Consider the following 23,491-nt stretch of genomic DNA (forward strand, 5'->3'; position numbering starts at 1 on the left):
AAAAATTTAAATATGACACCGAAAGGATTACCACATTTTGCTGCCGGGACGATTATCAAGGGTTTCGGGCGTGGTTCGAAACAACTCGGCATTCCAACGGCCAACTTCTCCGAGGAGGTTGTCAATAAGTTACCGGAATCTATCTCTACTGGTATTTACTTTGGTTGGGCTAAAATACTAGGAAACATTCACAAAATGGTCATCAGTATCGGCTGGAATCCTTATTATAAAAACGAGCGTAAATCTATGGAAACACATATCATGCACAAATTCGACGGCAATTTATATGACAACGAATTGAAGATTGGTATTGTCGGATATTTGCGTCCAGAGAAAAACTTTGAAACTCTAGAGGCGCTTATCGCCGCCATTAATGAGGATATAGCCAACGCGGATAAATTATTAGATGAAGAACAATATGCCAAGTATAAAAATGATGCATTTTTTAAATAACACTTATTTTTCAGTTTTATCAATGCATTTAAACAATATTTCTGTTTTTTGTAAGTTGTTATGTACTTACAGGTTAATATGGGTTCATAAAAATAAAAATAGACATTTAAGTGTTTGTAGAACGTTTATAAAAACACGTTTTTAAAATAAAAGAGATCATAAATTAGATTGCTGGTGCAATGTTGTAGAATTGGTCAGGCGTGTCTTGTACCTGCGCCTGTCCCGGTTGTTCCTGACCCTGCTGGGAATACTTCTGCACAATAGCCGCCCATAAATTCGGATACCGTGTTTCTACAAATCTCGCGACACGGTTTACATTATTAAATTGTGCACGGTTGCAATTTTCGCAGTTGTTTCCAATGATTTCAGGCAAAGCAGCTGCAAAAACACAGAATTTAAAAAAGGGTAACACTTTTTGTACCCACAGAAATTGTTTTTTACTTACCTTTAACTTGACGTCCCCAAGCATCACAAGGCGCTTGATCTAATGCACATAATAATTGCCGTTCAACATAACCAGCTCCCTGCGCCCACAAACCCACAACTTGCACCAACATAAAACACAAAAAAATATTTCGCCTCTCCATATTGTTGGTGGTAAGTTTAAATTTGAACTGAAGAATTTTCAAGCGTACGCCTGACTTTTTATACACACAATTTCTACACCTTTTGTCATTAGAAGATAATAATGATTAACTTTAACGCGCCGAGGCATTGTCGTGCAGTGAGTTGTCGTTTCACTTTTTCTACTCGTTATTCGATGCTTATCGTGTTGATGGCTGCTTCTCTTAATGATTCGCTTCATAATTCATTTCGGTTGTGCTACTGCGCTTGCGCAATCGCTGCGTTGCATAAACGCGCGCACGGAAGGATGTAACAATCTTCGGTGCACAAGAACAACTGAAGGTGTAATCGAAATTGGAAGCGGTTAAATGCGCACGCCTGTTAAAGTGTAAAGCGAACCATTCAGAAACACAAAAAAAGAAAAATATTATGCAATACCTAGTTACATTTAGAGGTTATACTTTGAAACAAACAAAGCACATGATTAATTGATTTTTTCTGTTGCACATTCACCACCAGTAGTAGGTGGGGCTTGACGTCTCCATGTATCCCCGAAAAAATCTTGTCCTTTATTCATTTCTTCACAGGTCAAGGCTGGTTTCACCATTAACCAATGACCAGTGACAATTTCTTCGCTGTTACAAGTTCGACATTCGCCTGTAAATGTCGCCATTGAAAGATCACATAATCTAGTAGCAGTTAACACAAACAATCCGCCATTTTCTAATGGGGTGGAAGCCGTGATCCTCCATTCTCCGTTTTTCAGAAACCCATCACCCAAACTCGGAAGAATCGGAACATTAAAATTAATACCATTTGTTTGATCAATCTCAAAACCACCTCCAGCTAATGATGAGATCCATTTGCCTACTATTGAACAAGGAAGACCTTCCTTGGGTGCAGGTACTTTTGACTTCATAGATTCTACATCCTCCAAAATTTGTATCAACTTATCTTTGAGCGCTGCATCTTTTTGTGGGCTTCCTGATAAACTAGGAGTAGGTACAATGCTTTTTATAGGACTCAATGGGGGTAACGATGGGATACTGACACCACCTTCTGGTGTCATTGCTTCACATTCTGACTGATTGAACGCAGATAATTCAATGCCTAAACCCCTTTCCAAAACAGATCTAATTCCAAGTGTGGTTTTCATCATTTCACGAGTTTGTTTCGTAGGTTGCGTAGCATATTCTGCAAAATCCTTCCCACTTGATACTTTTTGTAAATCTTTCAAAGGTGTTGTTGCTGTAGCGAGAGCTGTTGTTTCTTCCAACACCTTTCTTTTAGTAAGCGATGCAGTTTTCCATATAGATTCAGTATGTGGTTCTGAAACTGAATCTTTTCTTGATTTTATCGCTTCATCAAACGCCTTATTCGCAATACCATCCAAATCGAATTTTACAGTGGTTGGAGAGAAATTCTCAAATCTCAAATCATTCCAATTTGAAGGATCTAATAAAGCGGTCGTGACTTTTATAGATTCTGGAATCGGTAAATGGGGATAATTTGCTCTTGCTTGAATCTGTTGATGATGAGGACCTTCAGGCATATAGGCATCATGTTGAGGCATGACAACGTAAGGATTTGTTTGCGGGGGCATTGCTGCCATGATAGGTAGGTTTAATTGATATGCAGGTGCTGCACCATGATAAGGGTCAGGTGGATAAATCATATATTGTCGTTTGGCTCGGTCGTCATATATTTTTAAATGAGATTCGTTGAATATCTGTTGCATTGGTAAACTATATTTGTGATTCTTCGGCAGTTGTCTTTTCAAGTATTCTTTGTCTTCGGGAGTTAAACTAATGTATTGCACATTTTTAACCTTTATAATTAAAGATAATAATGCGAATATAAATATATAATGCTTCATATTTTGTAAATCTTGTGTAAAATTATAAAAACTTGTCAGTGTGACGCTTATATAAGTTTAAATGTGGTTTTACTGTATGCAACACTAAATACAACATTCTAATCTAAAAAGACGCAAACTAGACTTATCACCAAATTCAATTTTAAAAATTGGTATTTATCTCTACCAGATTAGGCTTATGAGTGATAACAACCAAAATATGTGATGTTGATAACTAGTTTCATCGGAATAAACGTGAAAATTCCATTGTTTTAAAGAAAAATGTTGGTTTTACTTGTTATACTCCTCTTTGGAGTAACAGCAACTTTGCAAGGTAATAAAAGCATATTTTAAAAACCTTATAACGTTAAATAACTAGAAAACTGTTTTTAGATCCCCAAGTTATTGAAGTACAAGATAAGCAGGAGCATGAATTATCTGTTTCAACACTAAATTCAAGAGAATACTTAATTAAACTGCCTCATTCTTTCAAGTTAATCATAGAAGTGGAAAATGTAGATCTACAATCAATCTACGGAGATTATTTACTTATTAAAAGAGGTCCTGATATGGATGAAGAGGGTACTGGCATTGCACTAACTGAAAAAGGCCTTCCAGAAGGCAAAATTGTTATTTCTTCTAATATTATTTATATAAAACTATTTATCGGGGAATCAGAAGAAGGAAAATCAAAAATTAGAGAATTCAAACTAAAATATACTGCGTATGGTAAGTCATAAAATATTCTTATAAATTAATATTTTTAAAATTATAATTAATATAAGGAACTACGTCATTAACGACAACGGAAGCTCCAACATCTACATCAACTTGGCCTTCACCAGGAGCAAATGACAAAAGTCACTATAAAGCTCATTTATATGGATTGAGAGATGTCGACTACGAGATTGAGGAGAATGTGGAAAATTTACGAACAGCCATTGGCAAAATGGCGGCTGAATATTGCAAAGACCAGGCGATGCCTGTTCTAGAACCGATTGGGTATAAACAATTTAATTATATTCTTCATCAAAACTCTACTTTTCTAATTTACTTTTAGAAAAAACAATGTTCTTATTGCGGATTTGATAAGATGTCCATATTATTGGCCAGATAGTGAAAAATGTGTCACGGTAAATTTTGCTGTTCCCGTTGTGATGAAACCAAATTACGAAGGATACCAATTGTTAGAAATGCATTTAGAAGTGATGTGGAAACGATACGAAAAATATCTTACGGAATTTAAGTTAAAAAATTATATTAAACCTGATATGGATGCAGAAATGGTTTATTGGGACCTCACGATTATAGTTCTGGTGGTGCTATTAATTTTGGTATTGCTGGTTATTGCACTAGTAATGATAAGCAAACCAGGATGGTTGTTTAAACTTTTTGGAAGGTAATAACTTTTTTATTTATATTATAAGGATGAAAATACATCAAAATTTTTGTGTTTCTAGGGTGAATAGACCAGGAGACAGAGTGAACATAATTGAACATGAGGAGAGGGATAGTTGTGTGCCAAATGAATCAGAATTTGACAAATTTAAAGCAAATGCAGTACTTATATAAATCCAGCTATTCTACCTTCCCAGGAAGTATTTATCTGTATATAGAGTTGCCTATCATAAATATTCTTCGTTTAAAAAACTAAATTATGTTTTATACTAACTTAAATCGTTAAAAATAAAAATATTCGTAATTATTATATAGTATTAACACTTTTCACACCTAATAAGCCTCAAAATCTTGGAGTAAAATGTGTTTAAGTTCATATTAAATGTGTTTTTGAATGACCCTGTATAAGTTTCAAGGCGAAATCTATACAAAGCACATTGACGCTTATTCTATTGATCCGTCACCTACAGGGTATTTCCATCTCTGTTCCTCTCACACAAAATGACACTTCAACCAGTTTGTACCTCAACTAAGTTTCAAAAGACGTATCCACATGCTTTATATTCTTAAAAACCAAACAGCTGAGTTCCATCACTACAAAACTTGCCAGCTGTGCTTGCAACGAGATGTAAACAAATAAAATAAAACGTGCACCCGGTATAATCCCGACATATTTGCCCGTAGAAAACACCGCAATTGTGCATCATAATCGCGTCTTACGTTACGTGTAAATATTTAATTTATATCTATAGAAAGCACCCAACAGTGGCTGCAATGATATTAATTCGGTACAATGTGATAAGTAGTAGATAAGTAGTGCACAAAAATAAATTAGATTCCGAATCCAAATCAGAACCTTGAACAATATAAATCACGAAACACTGCACGCTACACGCAACGAGAGTGCTTCAGTGGCTGTGATCTGTGAATGACAATAATTCTGTGTGCCACATAAAATAAACCAAGCATTTTTAATTCTTGAATATTTTAAAAATGGGTTTGGTTCATTTCATAGTGAGTTGTGTCTATACTATCGCCGGAATTTCCGCGTTTATAGTCTTTTTACTAATGCATTATTATCCAGCATCGGTGTACGGATTCGTAACAGGTACGTATTCTTAGTTTATGCTAAATCATGTTGGGAAAAATGTCTAACGAATTTAAAGAACATAAAAAGATGCGCCCAACGTGGGGCTCGAACCCACGACCCTGAGATTAAGAGTCTCATGCTCTACCGACTGAGCTAGCCGGGCTGTGAACACTCCTCTGTATAATACACAGTTGACGCGACTGTTACACCTTCAAATCCTTGAACTCACGTTTTATATTTTTAGCTGCCATTAGCGCTGTGACCGCTCATATCAATTGGTTGCATAAGCGGCGAAGATTATCCTTATGGTATGAAATCCACGAACTATCACAACTCTACTGGCTGGGTTTCACTATGTTTGCATTGGGATTCGCTGGATTTGTCTATCACCTAGTTTACTATCTATTGCTGCACCAATGTAATAAATTATAAATATTTTTATTAAAATTAATTGTATTAATAATTTGTATGTTTTCAGACACTCAACGTATGGATTTGGCCGTTGCGTGCATATGGGGATTTATTACGGTCAAATCAGCCGCCATTTTGATGATTTACGCGAAGAAATATGTACGTGAAGCTGAAGGACCCAATTTAATTGTTAACGAGCAACAAGCTGAATCTTAATCTGATAAGCATTAAAACACAGACATAAATGTGATATTTTAACATTGTATGCATCATTTACACTTTATATTCTTATATTATTCTATCGAATGTAAGTTGCAATTTTATAGTGGCATATAGTTATGTACGGCGGGTTCCAGAACCAATATTAGAGGTTAAGATTACTATTTTGTTATATTTTGATCTGCTGGTTCTTAAATCTATAATCTCGGGTTTTTATATGACCAATATTTTCTCACATCGTATATTATAATTGATTTATGAATAATTGACGTTAGTTTTGTGTATTTTTGCAATAAACATTGAGTTACCATCAACCTATTTCTCGGCACGCTTGTAATTATCGATGTTTGAAGAGGTACGAACACTTGTTGCGCGTTCCTGCGTAGTCCCGTAAGCGAACTGTACTCTCGCGATGTCTGTTACATTCACGACGACGAGTCGCGAGGCGCGCGTGGTGGCTCTTAAGCTGAAGAAGCGGCGCGCAAAGCACCAAAGCTGCGGCAGCAAGCGGCCTGTTAATACACACGGCGACGGCGTCGAAGGCGTTCGCACTATTTCAGTTCTTTGCGCCGCAGTGTAAGCTCGCGCGGTTCGCTCACCTAGAGTCGTCGCGCCGGCGAATGCACCGAATCTATAGTGTTCCATTGCCTACCGCAACAAACATGCTGCTGCAAAAGCGCGCCGCAATCCACATCGATGCAGTTTAAGTTTCTATCATTCCAAGGATTGATCACATTTGTTGTTGTGTGGGTGTTAGATATCAAGTGTAAGGAACCAAGGTCAAAAACAGGTGAGTTTTAAGGTACTAGATATTTTCGTTTTGAATTTTGTTTAAAAAAATAAGAAGGAAAAAAGGTAAAAGCTCCCTGTACTACGTGCAGTGAAGAAGCGATGAACCCTATTACCGTCGAAACGCGCGTGCAGCGATTATTAACGTTAATGAAAGCATTTTAATGAACTTCCTCGGCGGCTGCCTGCAGCTACGTGCTGTACTTACTATCGCAATCGCACGAAAACACACAGAATGCGAGCAGCGACAAACATCGAACATCGGATCGCGTTGTTGGTGTTCGTCCGGTTTCTGCTTGCATCGCTGCTTGCATTCATGTTTAACAAGTAAAGCAAGCTAAAAAAATCAACAGAAATAATCTGTTACTTATCAATTTATAGATGATTTTTTACTTGTATAGCAATTTTTATCAACCTATGTTTATGTAACACTGTTGTTAATAATATATTGATGCAGTTGTTGTAATAAGCAATAAAAAATATAATAATACAGATTGAGATCGTAACAAGCGGTCTGGTTGATGGTCATGAAGTGTCTTTGTTTGAAACACTCCGCTGGACGTGATGTGGAGAGATAAAGTGCTCCGGTTACTAAAATCACGTGCATCTACCGTTAAGCATCGAATGACGTAAACATAAAACTACAATTGTTTGGAAAAGTACATACAATACGTGGGTTTCAAATCAAATGTCTTAACATCAACACTATTCAGAAAGTTTCCAGTTTGTAAAAGAAAAGTTCAAAATTTTGCAAATAATAAAGTGTTTATTTGCAAAATGATTTGAACCTCAACTGAAAAATTGATTTTTTGATTAATTCGAAATTAAAATAATAGTTTACTGCTCATTAAATGAAAATATAATTAACTGTGAGAATAGTTATAATTCACTTATAAAAATACTTAATTTAATTGGTTTATATTCATTGTGTTTTTATTGCGTATTGAATCTTATTAGCAGAAACTATTGTTGCGTTCATTTATATTTTTGCCTCACTTTTCATTGCTGCCAATTTCCATTCCATTGAAACGCTTGCGTTTTTCACTAAGCATTTTATTGCGGATTAATTAGAGCTTGCATACAATTGCGAATGGAATAATTTAATTGAATAGTTTACGTTTACCATTGAAGTGTACGCCGGGCAATTATTGTAATAGAAATCGTTTTTCCTCTCTGTTTGTGTTGGCGCGCGAATTAGATTAAAACGAATTTAGCCTAAATTTCACTTTTTTACACTTTTTCTTTTGCAATACCACACATAAAGTGCAACGATGCATAGTGATATATGGACACGATTAAGTTTCAACATTCTAAATGAAGAAAAGGCGCGAAAACGTCAATTTTGCAAATAATAACGACATTATTTGCAAAAGTAACACATTACATCTTGAAAATATATATTTTTCTTTACTCTGAGATAAAATAGGAAAATTTGTGTTGATTTATGTTGAAATTTGCGAATATCCGCTAAAAAAGCTACGATTTAAATTCATTAAAAAAACATGTTTACAAGTTACGCAACACCAATAGCCGAAGAAGACCTTGCGTTGTTTTGCGTTTGTTTTAAATAAATTACTTCGCATTCATTGTATCAATGATCAAAATTAAGTTTTTTTAGGTAACCACATGTAGCATAACGGCAACACATCACAATAACAACAATTGAATTGAATTGTTGAATAAATCGTACACCAAAGGTGTGCGCCGCAAAAAAAAAAAACACCACAACAAAACAAAATCCGTACGTACGCGAAACGATTTGCAATTTCCGCACTAATTTTGACGCAATACGTGTTCGCCTGACTCTGCCCCTTTTCGTATTTTATCGTCTGAGCGAAGCTGGCACAAACTTTAAGAGCCTCAACAATTGCGATTCGTTTCCTTGTGAAATCTACCGCTCAAAATTTGTTTCGTTTGATGGCGAAGCAGTAAAAGTGGAAAACATGCTACGCAAAGCAATTCGCAGGTCGCGGCAATGAAAACAGTAATATACCAAAGGTATCATAATGAGGAGGATGTGGATGGAGATGAAAATGAGCGGACTATGACCTCCTCAGTCATGACACTCGTTTACCAAACACTGGCAATTAAAATCGTACGGCTCTCGGAAATGAAAACAGTCAAATATGAAACTGTATGAATGTGAACACTTACAGTTTACTTTCATTTGTAAATAATGACTAATTACTCCTATGTCAATAAGTACACCTGCATTTCTAAGTGTAGTACGTAGTATTTTTTTATGAATCGAAAACAAAAGTAAAACTTTCGTCACAAAATTAATTTTCTACACTTTTATTGTTACAATTGGCAATTGGTATTGTTACATTTCTTTGTGTATTTCCCAGTTTGTATCGCCCACGTAACCGTAAGCGCTTTTTTTTTCGAAAATAATTTCATTCAGATGAGATGCGAGCGCGAAATGCGGAGCGAATACTCGTACGTATGCGAACACAATTGTAAACGTTTTTATTTGCATTTTCCTATGTTTCGAATGTGTGCTAATATAATGGTATCGAATTTGCATGTTTTCACTTTGCATTAATACAATGTATCTGACTGCTTGATGTCGACACGATATTTTATGCACTTGTGCGTAAAAGTAGTGTTTTTAACATGCTCATAACAATATTTTCCATTATTCACGGGTAATACAAATTTATAAAAATGTGTTTTTAAAAACCGTTATAAACGTGAACAAAAACAATAACTAAATTTCTCCATGATATATTTATCAAAACCAATTGTTTCAAGCAGTATTTTCCTCACAATTAAATAATATAAAGTTATTTTGTTAATTTTGCTCAAATCGCGGCTTGTTTGAACGCTGAACGTTGATTGTTCGCGAGTTAAACTGTTAAAAACTTAATTGGTTCTAAGAGAATCAACTTTGCGCTCTAATTACCGCTACAAACTTCTATTCGCTAATAAATTACATCGTCCTCCGCTACAACCGAAAATATTTTATTACCGATTCAAATTTCGCGCTTATTAAACCGTAATTGTATATGTTTATAGAAGTACTTAAAACGTGACGCCCGCCGCTGATGATTTCGATTAATTAAAAACTAAAACGGTGTTTGCATCTGACGCAAGCCACACGCCTGCCTGCGCGCGCATTTATTATTCGAAATTGTGCGAAAAAGAAAGAATAAATTCCCAAACTAGAAATTATAAAGTTATGATGAACAATTATACGATTTCCAAGTCTAATGCATGAATGTGGAGAAGATAAAATAATGGCAGAAGCGAAAGTGTATTATTATAGTTTTTACATTCCTCGAGTAATCAAATTGCGCATTGTTATATATATGTTTATATTTTGCATACAAAAAGAATTCAGACTAATTAAAAAAAGGTGTGCTTTCTTTTTATTATCTTTTTGCCGCTTTGCGTTGCGCAGGAGCATGAATTTTATGTCTGTGTCAATGCCATTGTCAAGAACATTATTAAACTCAAAGAAATGTTTCTTTAAACTATCCCTGCATCAACTTGTACTTTAAAAGTTTAAAAATGTATACTTCCAGGAAGTAATCTTCATAAAATATAACTAATCCTGTTAAGACTTATCATTGTTTAATAAACGCACGTCATAACCGTTCACCGTGAGTTAATTTGAATGCAACGTGAGATAAAACCGAAATGATTCGTTCACAATGACACAATAGATCGTTTGTCGATTGTTTTCATTGTATAGCTACCCGTTCAAAACCTATATAAGCAAAGAATTTGTTATTTGTTCGTTACGCCAAATCGTGGACCGTTATTATCATTTCACAGTTATATAGTTTAAGTTAAGTTTACACACGTATCGCTATCGCAGGCCGGTAAGTTCAGTAAGCCAGTGGAGGCGCTTGTGTCGTTGGCCGGCAGGCGGCAATCGGAAGGAACGTGCAAGCGAACGGTATTTGGTGATTCCCAAGAGACCAAGACCAAGACCGTGTATACGTCAAACAATATTAAGCTGTAACGAAACTACTTGGTCATGGTCATTGTTTCAGGGACAAATATCCAACAGTAAAAGAGTAATTTAATCATTGATCATGTTTTGCATAATAAAGGGCAGCGAATAATGTGAATGCATAAAAATAATTACTCTAATAAATTTCCCTAGCCGCACAATACTGATGTGAAGTAAAGTAAAGTAGGCAGGTCGAGTCGTGCACGCTGGTGATGAAATTGCACTGCAATTATTCGGTTAATTTTCATGCAATTTACCTACTTAGCCCATATGCCCACATCTCAAAGCTATAATCACCTAGTAAAGAGAAGTCGAGTTCAACATTTTCCCGAGTTGATGAAAATGATGAAATTCCAGCCTTGGCATTGATCATACTGACCCATTGCGGCTGATTGCCTAATAAAACGTGCAACATCATTATAAATATATTCACGTCGTCAGCGCATCTGCAGGCAGCAGGCACATTATTTACTTATACAGGTCTAATGCGGCCTAATGGTAGCCGACATATCGCAATCTTCACGCAAGGTGATAATCAATTTCCTTACAACACGAGAAAAAAAAACGCACCATCGCTTGTAGTTTAGTCGGCGTGCAGCTGCGAATGTCGGGATGGACACGAAACCAACGGTTAAATCATAATTTCTTCCTCTCGCACGGCTCGCGCGCGCCCGCCGGAGATGTATATAATTCTTCCGAGCGAGTTCACAGTTAACCGCAAAGAGCAAAAAGCTGTAACTCGCAACGACTGGCATGTCACGACGCCATGCTGCACGTTACGTTTACGTGGTTACGTCATGTGCTTTTCGGAAATAAATTGAGCGTTTAATTTGTTGCGAAGCGTGAGCAAAGTCAAGGTAGACTGGATGAAAGTCACGTTAAGACAAGACAAGACACGCTTGTCAACAGATTTATTTTATTCCGCTGCGCAGAAATGTTATCTGAAGTAAAATTAATTGTGTACTTACGATTTTTCTACAGCTCACGCACTATTCGCACGTTTTACTCATTAGATTCAAGTTAGAATTACTATTAACACTGTTGTGATACATTTCGCGTCGCGGTTCGGCTGCACTAACAAATTTTGTTTGTCCAGGTTATGACAACTTAGCGCGCATGCGAAATTTGTGCGCGCATGTGCATAATACAAATGATCCTTGCAACCCAAAATGCTTACCACCTAAAACTATGATTTTCATGTGTGTGGCATTTAGGTATTGTCATCCGATTATTATGATTAACAATGCAAGTCAGAATTCGAGCAAATGCACTTAGCCGAACACAATGCAAGTATGCAATAAATTGAAAGCACGTAGATTGAATCATAAAAATCGCGCAGAAACCGTTCGGCGTTCACTCAATCGTATGATTCACGCAGTCCTTCCTTCTTCCTTTGCCTTTGCTTCCATTAAATCCCATCCAGCTCGCGCATAGCGGTACAGCCCAACAACCGGAGCGGCGGCGCATATGCCTCACGTGCGTCGTGCACTTGGCTTTGGAATTATTACGTAGTTGGCTTTTAATCAAAGCCAATTTCTTTGTGCAACTCCTCTCGCTCGGCCAGCCAGACCAGACTTATTATGTAATAACATAAATATCACGTCGCGGGCAAGTACATCAGCGCGGAATGCAATGGCGTATGAAATCTAATATGTCGGAATGTATTAAATTGCATTTTCAGTGAGACAGCGATACGTCTACGCGTGTTCTTCGCGTGCATTGTTCCCGTAATATAAAACAACAACACAATGCGAATGTGAATTCGAATGAAACCAGAACCAGCCTATGGTATTAAATAATAATAACCTGGGTTCACTTGTTAGTTATTGACTTATTTTATCAATCACCCTATATAAGTATTAGAGAAATTGCATTGTCGTGTTTGAAGCAAACAGAAAAGGTTGTTCAACTTTAGGTCAGTGTCAGTCAGCGAGACCCTTCTTCTGATGAAATAGATTTCTGTTTTTAAATTTAATCATTAAAATTAATTGCGTCGGCAAAATGAGTAATGAGCGTAAAGATGCACACGAGAAGAATTGCGCGCGGTAATTTGCGGCGGGAATGTTCCTTTGTTGCGCGTTATGTTAATATTAATTATCAATTGATGAGTGCAGTGCGCGCGCGCGCTCGTTGCAGTCTTAATTATTTCTGAATTATCTGCTTCGTTTTCCAGAATGAGTACCAACAATAAGTCGACGAAATTTCTGCAATTGCTCATCGTGTGGATCGTCGGCAATGTGCAGTGCGCCTCGTTCCCACCGAGCGTGCGCCGTAATCTGCCCATCGCGATAAATAAAATTAGCGAGATTGTCACGTCGTGCGACAGCACCAGCTTCAATGTCACCGTGTCGATGGAACATCCGTTCAAAGGAATCCTGTTCTCCAAAGAATTTTCACAAGAATGTCGTTCATTCGGTATGTTGTTGCTAATTTTACGACCTAGAACACAGATTAATTTAATATTAATTTAATTTTATCAGGTACGATGAAGAATTCCGTGTCTGTTGACTTACCAACATCTGGCTGCGGAGTTCGGTTAAGTAAAGACTCCGAAGACATGCTCGGAGATGAAAAGAAAATGTTCTACAGCGTTACGTTGGTGGTCCAACAAGATAAACATTTGCGGCAGATCAGTGACCAGGAACGTACTGTTAAGTGCATGGTTGACACAAATGTCTTCAATGTGAAGAGCAAACCGATGGAAGATGCGCTATTCAATGAAATATTAGATAAAAAAGATCACAGGTAAACTACTTTTCTTCACATAACCTTATTTGCATTGTAAAACAAGTTGCCTAACATGAAATAAATTTTAGAACGGGGAGAATGAAAGATGAAGGCTGGTCCAAAGAAATACATCCTGATGTTGAGTTGACTGAAGCACTGCGTGCATCCAAAGCGTGGATGGAAATCGTGCCAATTGAAAATGATGAAGAAGCGCTCCAAGTTGGCGAAGAAGCACTTTTAATGGTAAAGTCTACTTTACCAGGTATGCAACCATCCATATTTAAAAGTATTAAAACAAAAAAACTTACTTTATACCTAATTTTAGTTGGTATTGGATGGAAAGTTGTCGATTGTGTAGCCCATGATGGTTTGGGTGACTCATCTCAAAAACTCCTGGATGAAGATGGTTGTCCAGTTGATGAAGGATTACTTCCCGAGTTGTTAAAAGGTCCAGTCAGGCCGATTGTTATGATGAGACATCAAGAAGCAGTTGCGAAATTTGTAGCTTTCAAGTTTCCTGATCGAGATCGTCTGCATGTTTCATGTGGTATGCAACTCTGTCGACAAAACTGTGAAATTGTAAGAATTATAACCTCATTTTTATATTTTTTTAATTTTTACATTATATTTTAGTATGATTGTGTTAATATTACCCGAACTGGTCGACGTATTGTCGAAGCAGGAGAAGATGGCGAAGTTTTAGACAGATTAGAAGTGTTTAACAGCGTTGAAGTCCTAGCGCCTGGTATAGAACTAGACGAACGAGAAAAGGACAAAATGGCGGGAGGTGAGTCGAAATGGAGACTGAATTGTACAAAGTGTCCGCTTGTAAATACTTCTTCATACAATGCACCTTTGTTTATAATAATAAATGTGTACATATTTTTACTTATTAAAAACACTGAGAAGCACTTCTGATTTTTATTTTTTATTTTATTTCACTTCACAGTGGCTTTTGTACGATATTTATTCGAGCTTTTTTTAATGGTGGCACCATACTTAACTCTTTTGTAAATTATTTTATTTTACGCAATGCAGACGTGCGTTTTTATCGTCTGTGTCGATAATAGTTACCTATCATCATCATTACGATGTTTTGATTTATTACCGTTTCGATTGCATTGCGGGGCTACTTCTCCCTACGCCACCCCGCCGCTGCGCAATAAATATTTGCACTTGGGCGCAGTTTGCCCGAACCATTTATTACATTGCGCAAAAAGTGGCGATTTATTTGTGCGCGTATCGACGCATCATCATCATCAACATGATCGGGCGGCGCGGGCGAAAGAATTCAATAAATATTACAATCGGCGGGACGTTCGTGGAAATAATTGCACGTACGCGCCTTGAAACATCAGCAGCGCACAATTCATTATCGTGATGGCGGCGGGTTGGAAAAATGCGCGTGCGCTCTAGTGGACATTTCGAATTAAGCGTTCGCTGTCATTTTTTTCTTTTTAACTCTTTTTTTTTTGTTTCAATAACACACGCGCCCGCGCGCAGTCGGTGTGCGCTTGATTTATGATTTCTGCACTCGAAATATGCGCGGGGGGATTATGTCTTACATCTTACCTCTTGTGTCTGCGCATCCGCGTTGGGTGAGACCACCGGAGTGCGAAAAAACGACGGCGACGGTGATTATTATTGCCGGCGCGATTTGCGTTGTTTTCGCGTCGTGTTTAATAATTTCAGCGCGCGGCCACGACTGACATTTTTACGAACGCGGCCACTCATCGTGCCGTCGCTCTTTTATCTGCCGGTCGATTGTGGTCGATTCGTTGTTGAGCGTTTGAATTATATCAGTATTACGGGGCTAATGCGGGACGAGCGGACGCGAAATGCGTCGAGACGGGATCTATCGTGAGTGTAATTTACTAAATTACCACGAGTAAGAGTAAGATCAGCTCTTCTTTACACTCTATCGACTACAACTTACTTCTATTCAACCAAAGACTTTAAGACCGTCGTGCTGGCGTAATTAAAATCGCAAATGAAATATTAATTCGATCACAATCTTTTTATTGTCCGCCCGAGCAATGACAATGCGTTGTATTAATGATTGAATCATTTATTGTGTTTATAGATCCATTACGAGCAACATTTGGTTACTTCCCGGGCGATCGCACGTTCTGCGTCTCGCCGGACAAGATGGCGCTGACATTCTGCGTGCTGGGATTAATCTTCTTGTGCGCTGTCATCGTCGCAGCGTTCGCTTTGTATAAAGCACGCCGTTCGGGCACGCCAATGCCGTACTACACAAGAAGTCTATTTTCTAGTAGTAGTGGATCCGGTAATGGATCCGCATATGGCAGTAAACTACTTTTACAGGATAGTCCGTGCATGGGACAATCAGCGGCGAGTATGCGAGGTTATGGCCGAATACTTTAACCGTAGGCAACCAACACGTCTCACAACACACTGTTCACTAAACATTTCCGATTGGTTACTATATTGAGCTCAATGATGACATTTTAGTTAATCTTAGTTACCTAGCAGCAAATACTCGTTCCTTTTATTTATTATTTTTGTATTATTTATATTTATACTCTGTTGAGCGATTCATGGGGATTTATTTGTGTTTACCGGGGTCTTTAATGTTTATATTGTTATATTATCGTATTTAAGAAGTTCCTACATCGACGACTATGAAAGTTTTAAATCTGCGACTGGAAACTGTGTCGTAGTCGTCGATCGTATGAAGAAAAATGTTAGAAATGTGTTTTGATATGGAAAATAAATTATATATTTACTTATAACTAAAAGTAAAATATTTTTACATTTTTGTTTTTGTGTGAGTGTAGTAATAGTATAGAATCATTAATTATTAGCAACATCTTCATTAGACATTCATATACTATTCTAATCAAAAAGGCGAAGACAGTTGTGCTTTTCTGGCCAAGTTATTGTGATTTATTGTTGATTTTTTTTGGCTTTTCATTGCGCTGCCGCACAAATACAAACGAAATGACTCGGGGGTGTTTTCGAACGCGTAAGAACAAAGCCCGTAATTACATTAATTAACCGACCGACCGACCATATCTATAATTAATATCGAGCGCGCAAAAGATGGTGTCGGCACAAAACACCCCGAGACCCCGAGCGAGCCTGGCGTAATGATGATTTGCGTTTTTTGTTTTTCACTCGTTGTTGCTCACTGCGCTAAATCGGGACTGGCGGGCGTAATGCTCGTCTTTGGTTAAATTACATTTTTGCCATAGATGGTGGCACGTTTCAATGCTGTCGTCCGAGACATTCGGTCACATTTCGCATAAATTGCGACGCGGCGCCCAAAGCAAGAGCGCAATTTATTTGATGGCTGACTCCACTCACCCAAAATGACGAAAAAATTGTGCCTCGCATTACACACACCCAACTAATTCCACATTAGTCACGCCCAATAAAAACAAATTCTCAAATTTGTGGTTAGTGTTAAATTAGGTTATGTGTGCAAATTGATTGTTGGGTTGCATACAATTACATTACCGCAGCGCCACACAGGTCCCGTTTTTAATTTCAGCCGTATGCACTTTGCGCAAAAACCAAAAATGATAACGTGTTGCGTGGAAATTATGAGCCGAGCCGTTTGTTCGCACTTTGAGTTAATTCCACACTATTCCGCGCGGTGTGGACGCATTGTTTTATTGCAATTCTTCCTGGTATGATACGAGCGGGTCGCGCGCGAGTGCGCGCCGCACGGCATCGCATTAAGTGCAAGATCGAAACGAAGTCGATAGATAATTTTGTTTGTTATTAACGCCGAGTGGTAATGTGGTAATGGTCCCGTAACAATCGATGACGCCTCGGTCGTTCGTGAATGATGTGTTCGCGCTACGTTTTGCACACGCCGCTTGATCTCGTTGCGTTCGCCGAGGAAAATTGTAAAATAAATGTGTGTACATTACACATCTACGTCTACAAAATTACAAAGTGTTCCCATAATCCACAGATTATTTCATTGCTTTCATTGCATTAACTTAAATATTATATTAATATTTATATTAAATAAGTTGATTTTGCTTTGATTTCTATAGATTTTTTGGTTGTTAAAATTTGGTTATGTATGAATCTGTGTGTTTTCATTGTTTGAAAAAGGTTAGAACACCCTGAATGATTAGTAAGCGGCAAAAGGTTCCCAACACGATTTTGTAAAACCATCCTCCTCGCAAAGTTTAGCTTAACGCTGCTGTTTTCTTCGTTTTCTCATCGCATCGCCAGATATCAAGCGTTTTTCTTTCGCGCAGAGAGACTTTGGCACATCTCCGGCAGCAACCGGTCGAATGGTGAAACAAAAAGAGGAAATTAAAAGCTTCGCCTAGGCGAATCAAACGCACGCTCGCCTACTCACTCGCCTAGGTCGATCGATTACTTATATTGTTGCATTCACTGTCGAATCATCATCGCGTTTTAATTCCACACGATTGCGCAATGCGAAATGCACGTGCTTAGAAAAACACCTAATGCGCCACGAACGCACATCAAAGTCAGGCGGTTATTTATATGGGATGGGAAAACTATAATGTTCTATTGATGAGAAGGTGGATGAGCAAATAGCGTTCGACAACTATGTATGCGAAGCAAAAGCAAAGGGCTCGCGTTCGGCGCTTATCAAATCTTCGCCTGCGCTGATCCCCATTTGTTGTGAAATGAGGAAACTGCGGTGCTTCGAGGTACTTGCACAAATAGGAAACAAATCATAGTGATTTTCAGCGCGCGCATAAACAATGTGTTTGCAGCGGACCTTTAAAATGGCCTATAATTCATACTTTTGTCGTGCGCCGGCTATATATTCCTGGGATGTTTTACGAGATCGGACTGGTTCATCTGTTTGAGAAATTACTAAATTCAAATACCAACAATACCGCATGATACAACAATGTAAATATTTTCAAACAACAAAAAGCAAAAAATTCAGCTTACCCCTGGTGGGACTCGAACCCACAATCCCCGGCTTAGGAGGCCGATGCCTTATCCATTAGGCCACAGGGGCGGTAGTATTCCACCCCTAAATACCCTCACATAAACAAAATTTAATTATAAATTGTCCTAGTTTATCACTACATTGATGTTTCCACGCGACGCATATATTGATTCCGAAGTTACGGGAGTGTTGATGGACATTCCAGCGCAAAAGTGGAAATTATACGCGCACGATTTCATCCGGTGTGCGCTGATTTGGAACACGTTCGGACGTACGGTTCCTTCGTCCGCTTCGCGCACCATTTTCCCGCAAACGGCGGCATTTTTCTCGGCTTTCTTTCGCATTAAAATATCATAAGTCCGCAAGACATCGGGACGTTAGATCTAACTGAGTAACGTCGAGCAATTTTCCCATATCATCACGTCCGCGAGCGCAAGAAACGCGCGTGCATCCCACAACTCAAACACTGCGGATTCATTTATCATTTCGCGAAATAAAGAAGTCGGCCGATGACAAATCGCGCTCGAAATCAATTGGTCAAATGCGGTAGTTGCATGCGTTACGTAACGACACGATGATGGTCGATCAAGGCGTGCGCAACAAAAGGGACGATGGCCATTGTCGTGAACAGCGTTCGTTGAAGCTGTGTTGTGTTGTTGTTGGATGTAAGTGCGGTAAGTGTGCGCGGGCGACGATTAATGATCGTGGCGTGTCTGGACTGCGGCGGCGGCGTCTCGGTCGCACGTTCATCTCGCGATGAAGTTTTTGCATTCTTGTATTCATTCCGCGTCGTCGTTACTCAAATCTGCGATACCGATCGCAATTATTTCCGCGTAAATCAATTATTTTATAGCTATCGGAATGACAAACATACAAATGTACATAATTTGTTTAACTTGATTCGACAGTTAGTTGTTGGAATTCTTGGAATAACCAAAGATTTATTATTATTGGATTTTATCTTTTTTAATTATATATTGAACTACAGGATCTATCAGAAATAAAAAAAGGTTATTCCCCGATTATTGAATACTATGAATTATTTTTGCGTTTTTTTTTTAGTTTCAAAATATTCGAGTGACGTTGATGTAATGTTTTTATTTATATTTTATTGACCTCATGTTATTACATTCACGCGAAGGCCAAAATTTTATTCCTAATAACCTATCACCTCTTAGTCGATATTCAATATAATTATTAGTTTAATTACGTGTTTACTAACAAATTGATAACAATAATTTCCTAATACAGGGTTTCTTTTAATTCTAATATTGTAATATAAATTAATTTTGTTATTGTGAGGTAATATAAATGAGATAATGACGTTAATATTGTGGTTATTAATAAAGTAATGTCTTGTTTTTTAAATTATCTTCTTATTTCTATGGGTCTAGACAACAAAAGATGATGTATTAATGAATTGATTTGTGGTTTGTAGTGAATTGACTGTATCTAATTAATTTGTCTCCCGTTAATTTTTTTTCTTGCAGAAATGAGATAAATTCTGAAAACCTGTTTCGCCCCGGGTCAAAACGTAGTCCGATAATATTTGTAACGTAATATCTGTGGGTATAAATAGTCCACGGATTGTAAAATACGAATCAGTTGATGGTTACTATTTGTTGAATGATTTTATGGCCTGAGAAATGGCTAAATTGCTGGTAAGTTAATAGAAAACTGTTTGTGATTTTTTGATGTTGATATTTTTTGTTTGTAGATTGTTTTACTAGTGGCTGTGGTCGCAGTTCATTGCGTTCCATATGGAGGAGGTTATGGAGGTGGTGGATATGGCGGAGGCGGCGGTGGAGGAGGAGGATTTAGTGGAGGCGGCCATAGTGGAGGATTAGGAGGTGGTTTTGGAGGCGGTGGGCATGGCGGCGGACTTGGAGGAAGCGGAGGACATGGTGGAGGCTTAGGAGGCGGCGGTGGACATGGCGGAGGCCTGGGAGGTGGTCTTGGCAGTGGTGGTGGTCACGGAGGAGGTCTTGGCGGTGGCGGAGGACACGGAGGAGGTCTTGGCGGTGGCGGAGGACATGGAGGAGGTCTAGGTGGCGGCGGTGGACACGGCGGAGGTCTTGGAGGTGGTGGTGGACATGGCGGAGGCCTTGGAGGCGGTGGTGGTCATGGCGGAGGCCTTGGAGGAGGCGGAGGTCATAGTGGAAACCTAGTTGGAGGCGGTGGTCACGGAGGTGGCCTTGGAGGTAGCGGTGGACACGGTGGAGGCCTTGGTGGAGGACACGGAGGAGGACTAGGAGGCGGCGGCGGTCAAGGAGGAGGCTTTGGAGGAGGCGGCGGTGGCGGACATGGCGGTGGACATGGCGGCGGAGGACATGGTGCCATTCATTTCGATGATGATGACTTCGGAGGTGGTGGCGGCCATGGAGGTGGCGGTCATGGAGGCGGAGGATTTGGCGGTGGACATAGCGGAGGACACGGTGGCGGTGGACATAGCGGAGGACACGGTGGCGGCGGATACGGAGGCGGACATGGTTCATATGGTCATCATCATTATTAATTAAGATACTTATCAATCATAAAATAGAAATATTGTGATTTGCGGTTGTGAATGTGATTGCTTCCTTATATGCAACAACGCGGTTGAAGGAAATAAATATTTTTGAGTATAAAACGTGTAAATTTACTAATTATTATTACAAAAACGACTAATTGTGAAAATATATGATGATATTTTAATGATATTCCCAAAATGATGCATTCTTCCTTCTTATAACCAGAAATAATCATCACTAACGGATGTAGTGATAAACCAAAATAACTTTTCAAGATCATGCGTTAATGAAGCAAGCAAAGTCAGTGTTACTTTGTGTAAAACACTTCAAAAAATGACAAATGTAATTGTATTGTGACCACGCTCAATTTCTGACAATGTTCATATATAATTTAATTCATAACAAGCAGTCTACGCAATGATAAATCGTGAGAATGGCGAAAACGCACCGTTTACATTAGATACGTGGCAGCGATGATCTTTTGCTACCCTTTCAGCGCAGAACGAACGAACGTGTTCGCTCGCTTACCGTACAACAAGTCTAACAAGTGCTTCGGTTTTATTTTATTTTTGACGTTGTTTTGCTTGGGACTTATGAGTAAATACTTACCTGCGTATGCAAAGTCTCGTTTTTCTTGTTCCATGTGACACAACGCAACGGTGAACGAGTGGAAAAGGCACGTTTATTTATTGCTGCTTCCACGCTTCCAGCGGCGCGCGGTGACATGTTGTGACAAAAGCGAAAATGATGATGATAAAAAAAAATGAAAAAGAAGAGTGCACTTCACTGTATACGCACGTCGCGCTCGTGTACAATGCGTGTGTGCATCTCTATGAAGTTGTCGCATAATTGTTACGCGTTAAACGCGTTAAACCCCATCATCAACGTTCGTTTTCATTGTTGCGCCAACACAATGCACTTGCACTTGCACATAACCTAAAAATCACACATTTTTTTAAGTTATTGCTTAGTGAAGCAAAGAAGACAACAAACACAATTTATACAAACACAATCTATACTAAGATTTATATATAATTTGTTAGTACTTACAGTTATAAATAAAGATGTAAAGTTTATATTGTTGTATTGAAGCAATATTTAAAGAAAACTATGAAAACGTTTTAAAATTGAAAATCACTCTGGTGTATAATGGGTTGCATTCTCTGCCAAGGTTCCGCACACACCGTATTCAAATTCTCATGGCGTGATTCTTGAAGCAAGCAGTCGTAAATTTAAAGAGCTCACCGATTAGCAAACCGATATGTAATTAATTAAGATCGCCAAATACTGATTAAATAATTAAACACACCACGAAACAAAATAATTACATTTGGGTTAAGGTCGCGCCAGAAGAGCGCACCGCGCTTGCGAAAAAGTGATGTGCACGGCAAGTAAGTGTACAAAATCGAATATCCATGAAATTAATAACACAACATCGCAACAGCCATCACGACGAGTGGCATTAAATGCGTTCATAATTAGCGGACAATGTGACATGCAGATAAGGCATCTTTATACTTATATTTTGTCACAACTTGTATGTAAGTGAAACGCTGACAGTTATGTCAGTTTAATAACTCGAGAAATAGCTCAAACTCAACAAATCACGATTGAATTAGATGCAACCGAGCGATAAACTAAATAATAAGAGGTAATAATAAACATCGCATCTTTGACCTTGCTATACGTCTTCTTCGTCGTGTTCTTCGGCGATTGTTGCGTTCGCAAGCAACAACGATGGATGTTGGATGACCTCTTCGATTTCCTGCAGTCTTCTTCGTGTGGTCTTTGAAATTTTGATTTGTTGCATGTCAATCATTAGTCGGAACGCTCAATGCCCCGTTCTTTTCTCGCTCGCTCGGCGAAAATATTATAGACATTAGATGCGGCCTCTCCCTATCAATCGCAATTCATTGCGGTGTGTTTAACAATTGTTTGCGAACGTGATTGCGAGAATACGTACAACATAAGTAATTATTTTGTATTGATCATCAATTTATAAAACATTTGAAGGTTAGATAATGTTATGACATTTGACAGAATTGACATTTTTTGACAGTTTTGACAGTTTTGATGTCATTTATTGATGTTGCGTTTCGAATTTCAGCGGGACAAATTGTTTATTACTTAATACCATGTGACGGATAGGAAAACAAGTAAAACAACACGATATTTGACGCGCAATGACAAAAAAGACAAGAAAATAAAGTCGCCCATCAACGTTAATTCATTATAAACGGTCGTCATTGTCGTCAAGTGATGACTTCGTAATGGATACTGTTATCCGACGGTATGCTGCGCACCGTCTTGAAAATGTCTCTAAATGTTGTAAAACGCCGGGTTCCGGAAGTGATTAGAACGCGCGCTGTATGCCCACTAGTGTTACAAAATGATTACCAGCGCATAATTCGGTTACACACATTCGACACGCGGCCGCGTAATAAATAGCTGAAGAAGCGTTATATTATATTATTTACGAGATATATAGGTTTGTAAAAGTTAACAATAAAATTTAAGGACATTCAGGTAATAAAAAAACAACTCGAAATGAAATGCGCGCACCGTTACATATACGTTGATTAATTCGTTAATTAAT

The 23,491-nt window shown here is 38.4% G+C and overlaps 6 protein-coding genes and 2 non-coding genes across 8 annotated transcripts; 5 read left to right on the plus strand and 3 right to left on the minus strand.

Moving 5' to 3' along the window:
- The first annotated feature begins 12 nt into the window (after positions 1-12).
- On the plus strand, positions 13-619 carry LOC135801989 (riboflavin kinase-like). The gene has a single exon (XM_065315532.1). It carries the CDS (start codon positions 13-15, stop codon positions 451-453), a length of 441 nt encoding a protein of 146 aa, XP_065171604.1. The 3' UTR covers positions 454-619.
- On the minus strand, positions 559-1,040 carry LOC135801993 (uncharacterized). Its single transcript, XM_065315536.1, has 2 exons — positions 899-1,040; positions 559-831 (listed from the first exon to the last, which is right to left on the minus strand). Exons 1-2 carry the CDS (start codon positions 1,038-1,040, stop codon positions 617-619), a joined length of 357 nt encoding a protein of 118 aa, XP_065171608.1. The 3' UTR covers positions 559-616.
- Positions 1,041-3,066: 2,026 nt separating this feature from the next.
- On the plus strand, positions 3,067-4,580 carry LOC135801988 (uncharacterized). The gene is made up of 5 exons (XM_065315531.1): positions 3,067-3,206; positions 3,266-3,601; positions 3,658-3,874; positions 3,933-4,271; positions 4,333-4,580. Exons 1-5 carry the CDS (start codon positions 3,155-3,157, stop codon positions 4,442-4,444), a joined length of 1,056 nt encoding a protein of 351 aa, XP_065171603.1. The 5' UTR covers positions 3,067-3,154; the 3' UTR covers positions 4,445-4,580.
- Positions 4,581-5,235: 655 nt separating this feature from the next.
- On the plus strand, positions 5,236-6,308 carry LOC135801990 (uncharacterized). The gene is made up of 3 exons (XM_065315533.1): positions 5,236-5,378; positions 5,605-5,778; positions 5,839-6,308. The coding sequence occupies exons 1-3, from the start codon at positions 5,264-5,266 to the stop codon at positions 5,985-5,987; spliced, it is 438 nt and encodes a 145-aa protein (XP_065171605.1). The 5' UTR covers positions 5,236-5,263; the 3' UTR covers positions 5,988-6,308.
- On the minus strand, positions 5,451-5,523 carry TRNAK-CUU (transfer RNA lysine (anticodon CUU)). The gene has a single exon. It is a non-coding gene; the product is annotated as a tRNA-Lys (tRNA).
- Positions 6,309-6,637: 329 nt separating the features above from the next.
- On the plus strand, positions 6,638-16,235 carry LOC135801986 (uncharacterized). The gene is made up of 7 exons (XM_065315528.1): positions 6,638-6,780; positions 12,914-13,155; positions 13,221-13,485; positions 13,557-13,729; positions 13,793-14,046; positions 14,101-14,254; positions 15,551-16,235. The coding sequence occupies exons 2-7, from the start codon at positions 12,915-12,917 to the stop codon at positions 15,853-15,855; spliced, it is 1,392 nt and encodes a 463-aa protein (XP_065171600.1). The 5' UTR covers positions 6,638-6,780; position 12,914; the 3' UTR covers positions 15,856-16,235.
- Positions 16,236-18,381: 2,146 nt separating this feature from the next.
- TRNAR-CCU (transfer RNA arginine (anticodon CCU)) lies at positions 18,382-18,454 on the minus strand. The gene has a single exon. It is a non-coding gene; the product is annotated as a tRNA-Arg (tRNA).
- A 1,435-nt stretch (positions 18,455-19,889) lies between these two features.
- On the plus strand, positions 19,890-21,014 carry LOC135801979 (uncharacterized). The gene is made up of 2 exons (XM_065315519.1): positions 19,890-20,046; positions 20,103-21,014. Exons 1-2 carry the CDS (start codon positions 20,032-20,034, stop codon positions 20,898-20,900), a joined length of 813 nt encoding a protein of 270 aa, XP_065171591.1. The 5' UTR covers positions 19,890-20,031; the 3' UTR covers positions 20,901-21,014.
- Positions 21,015-23,491: the final 2,477 nt, after the last annotated feature.

This window comes from Atheta coriaria, unplaced genomic scaffold (assembly GCF_025399875.1).
Source record: "Atheta coriaria isolate IRGN ID8LTWV9N9 unplaced genomic scaffold, Caltech_Dcor_3.1 hic_scaffold_14_pilon, whole genome shotgun sequence".
NCBI classification, from domain to species: domain Eukaryota; kingdom Metazoa; phylum Arthropoda; class Insecta; order Coleoptera; family Staphylinidae; genus Dalotia; species Dalotia coriaria.

What these genes read in the sequence shown, in the direction of transcription:
- LOC135801989 (XM_065315532.1), top strand. Translation starts at nt 13, where the DNA reads ATGACACCGAAAGGATTACCACATTTTGCTGCCGGGACGATTATCAAG.
- LOC135801993 (XM_065315536.1), bottom strand. Translation starts at nt 1,040, where the DNA reads ATGGAGAGGCGAAATATTTTTTTGTGTTTTATGTTGGTGCAAGTTGTG. An exon ending in TTGGGGACGTCAAGTTAAAG is followed by an intron (nt 832 to 898) that starts GTAAGTAAAAAA and finishes GTGTTTTTGCAG; the next exon opens with CTGCTTTGCCTGAAATCATT.
- LOC135801988 (XM_065315531.1), top strand. Translation starts at nt 3,155, where the DNA reads ATGTTGGTTTTACTTGTTATACTCCTCTTTGGAGTAACAGCAACTTTG. An exon ending in CCTGTTCTAGAACCGATTGG is followed by an intron (nt 3,875 to 3,932) that starts GTATAAACAATT and finishes ATTTACTTTTAG; the next exon opens with AAAAAACAATGTTCTTATTG. An exon ending in TTGTTTAAACTTTTTGGAAG is followed by an intron (nt 4,272 to 4,332) that starts GTAATAACTTTT and finishes TTGTGTTTCTAG; the next exon opens with GGTGAATAGACCAGGAGACA.
- LOC135801990 (XM_065315533.1), top strand. Translation starts at nt 5,264, where the DNA reads ATGGGTTTGGTTCATTTCATAGTGAGTTGTGTCTATACTATCGCCGGA. An exon ending in GGTGTACGGATTCGTAACAG is followed by an intron (nt 5,379 to 5,604) that starts GTACGTATTCTT and finishes TTATATTTTTAG; the next exon opens with CTGCCATTAGCGCTGTGACC. An exon ending in CTATCTATTGCTGCACCAAT is followed by an intron (nt 5,779 to 5,838) that starts GTAATAAATTAT and finishes GTATGTTTTCAG; the next exon opens with ACACTCAACGTATGGATTTG.
- LOC135801986 (XM_065315528.1), top strand. Translation starts at nt 12,915, where the DNA reads ATGAGTACCAACAATAAGTCGACGAAATTTCTGCAATTGCTCATCGTG. An exon ending in GGTAAAGTCTACTTTACCAG is followed by an intron (nt 13,730 to 13,792) that starts GTATGCAACCAT and finishes ACCTAATTTTAG; the next exon opens with TTGGTATTGGATGGAAAGTT. An exon ending in GTCGACAAAACTGTGAAATT is followed by an intron (nt 14,047 to 14,100) that starts GTAAGAATTATA and finishes ATTATATTTTAG; the next exon opens with TATGATTGTGTTAATATTAC.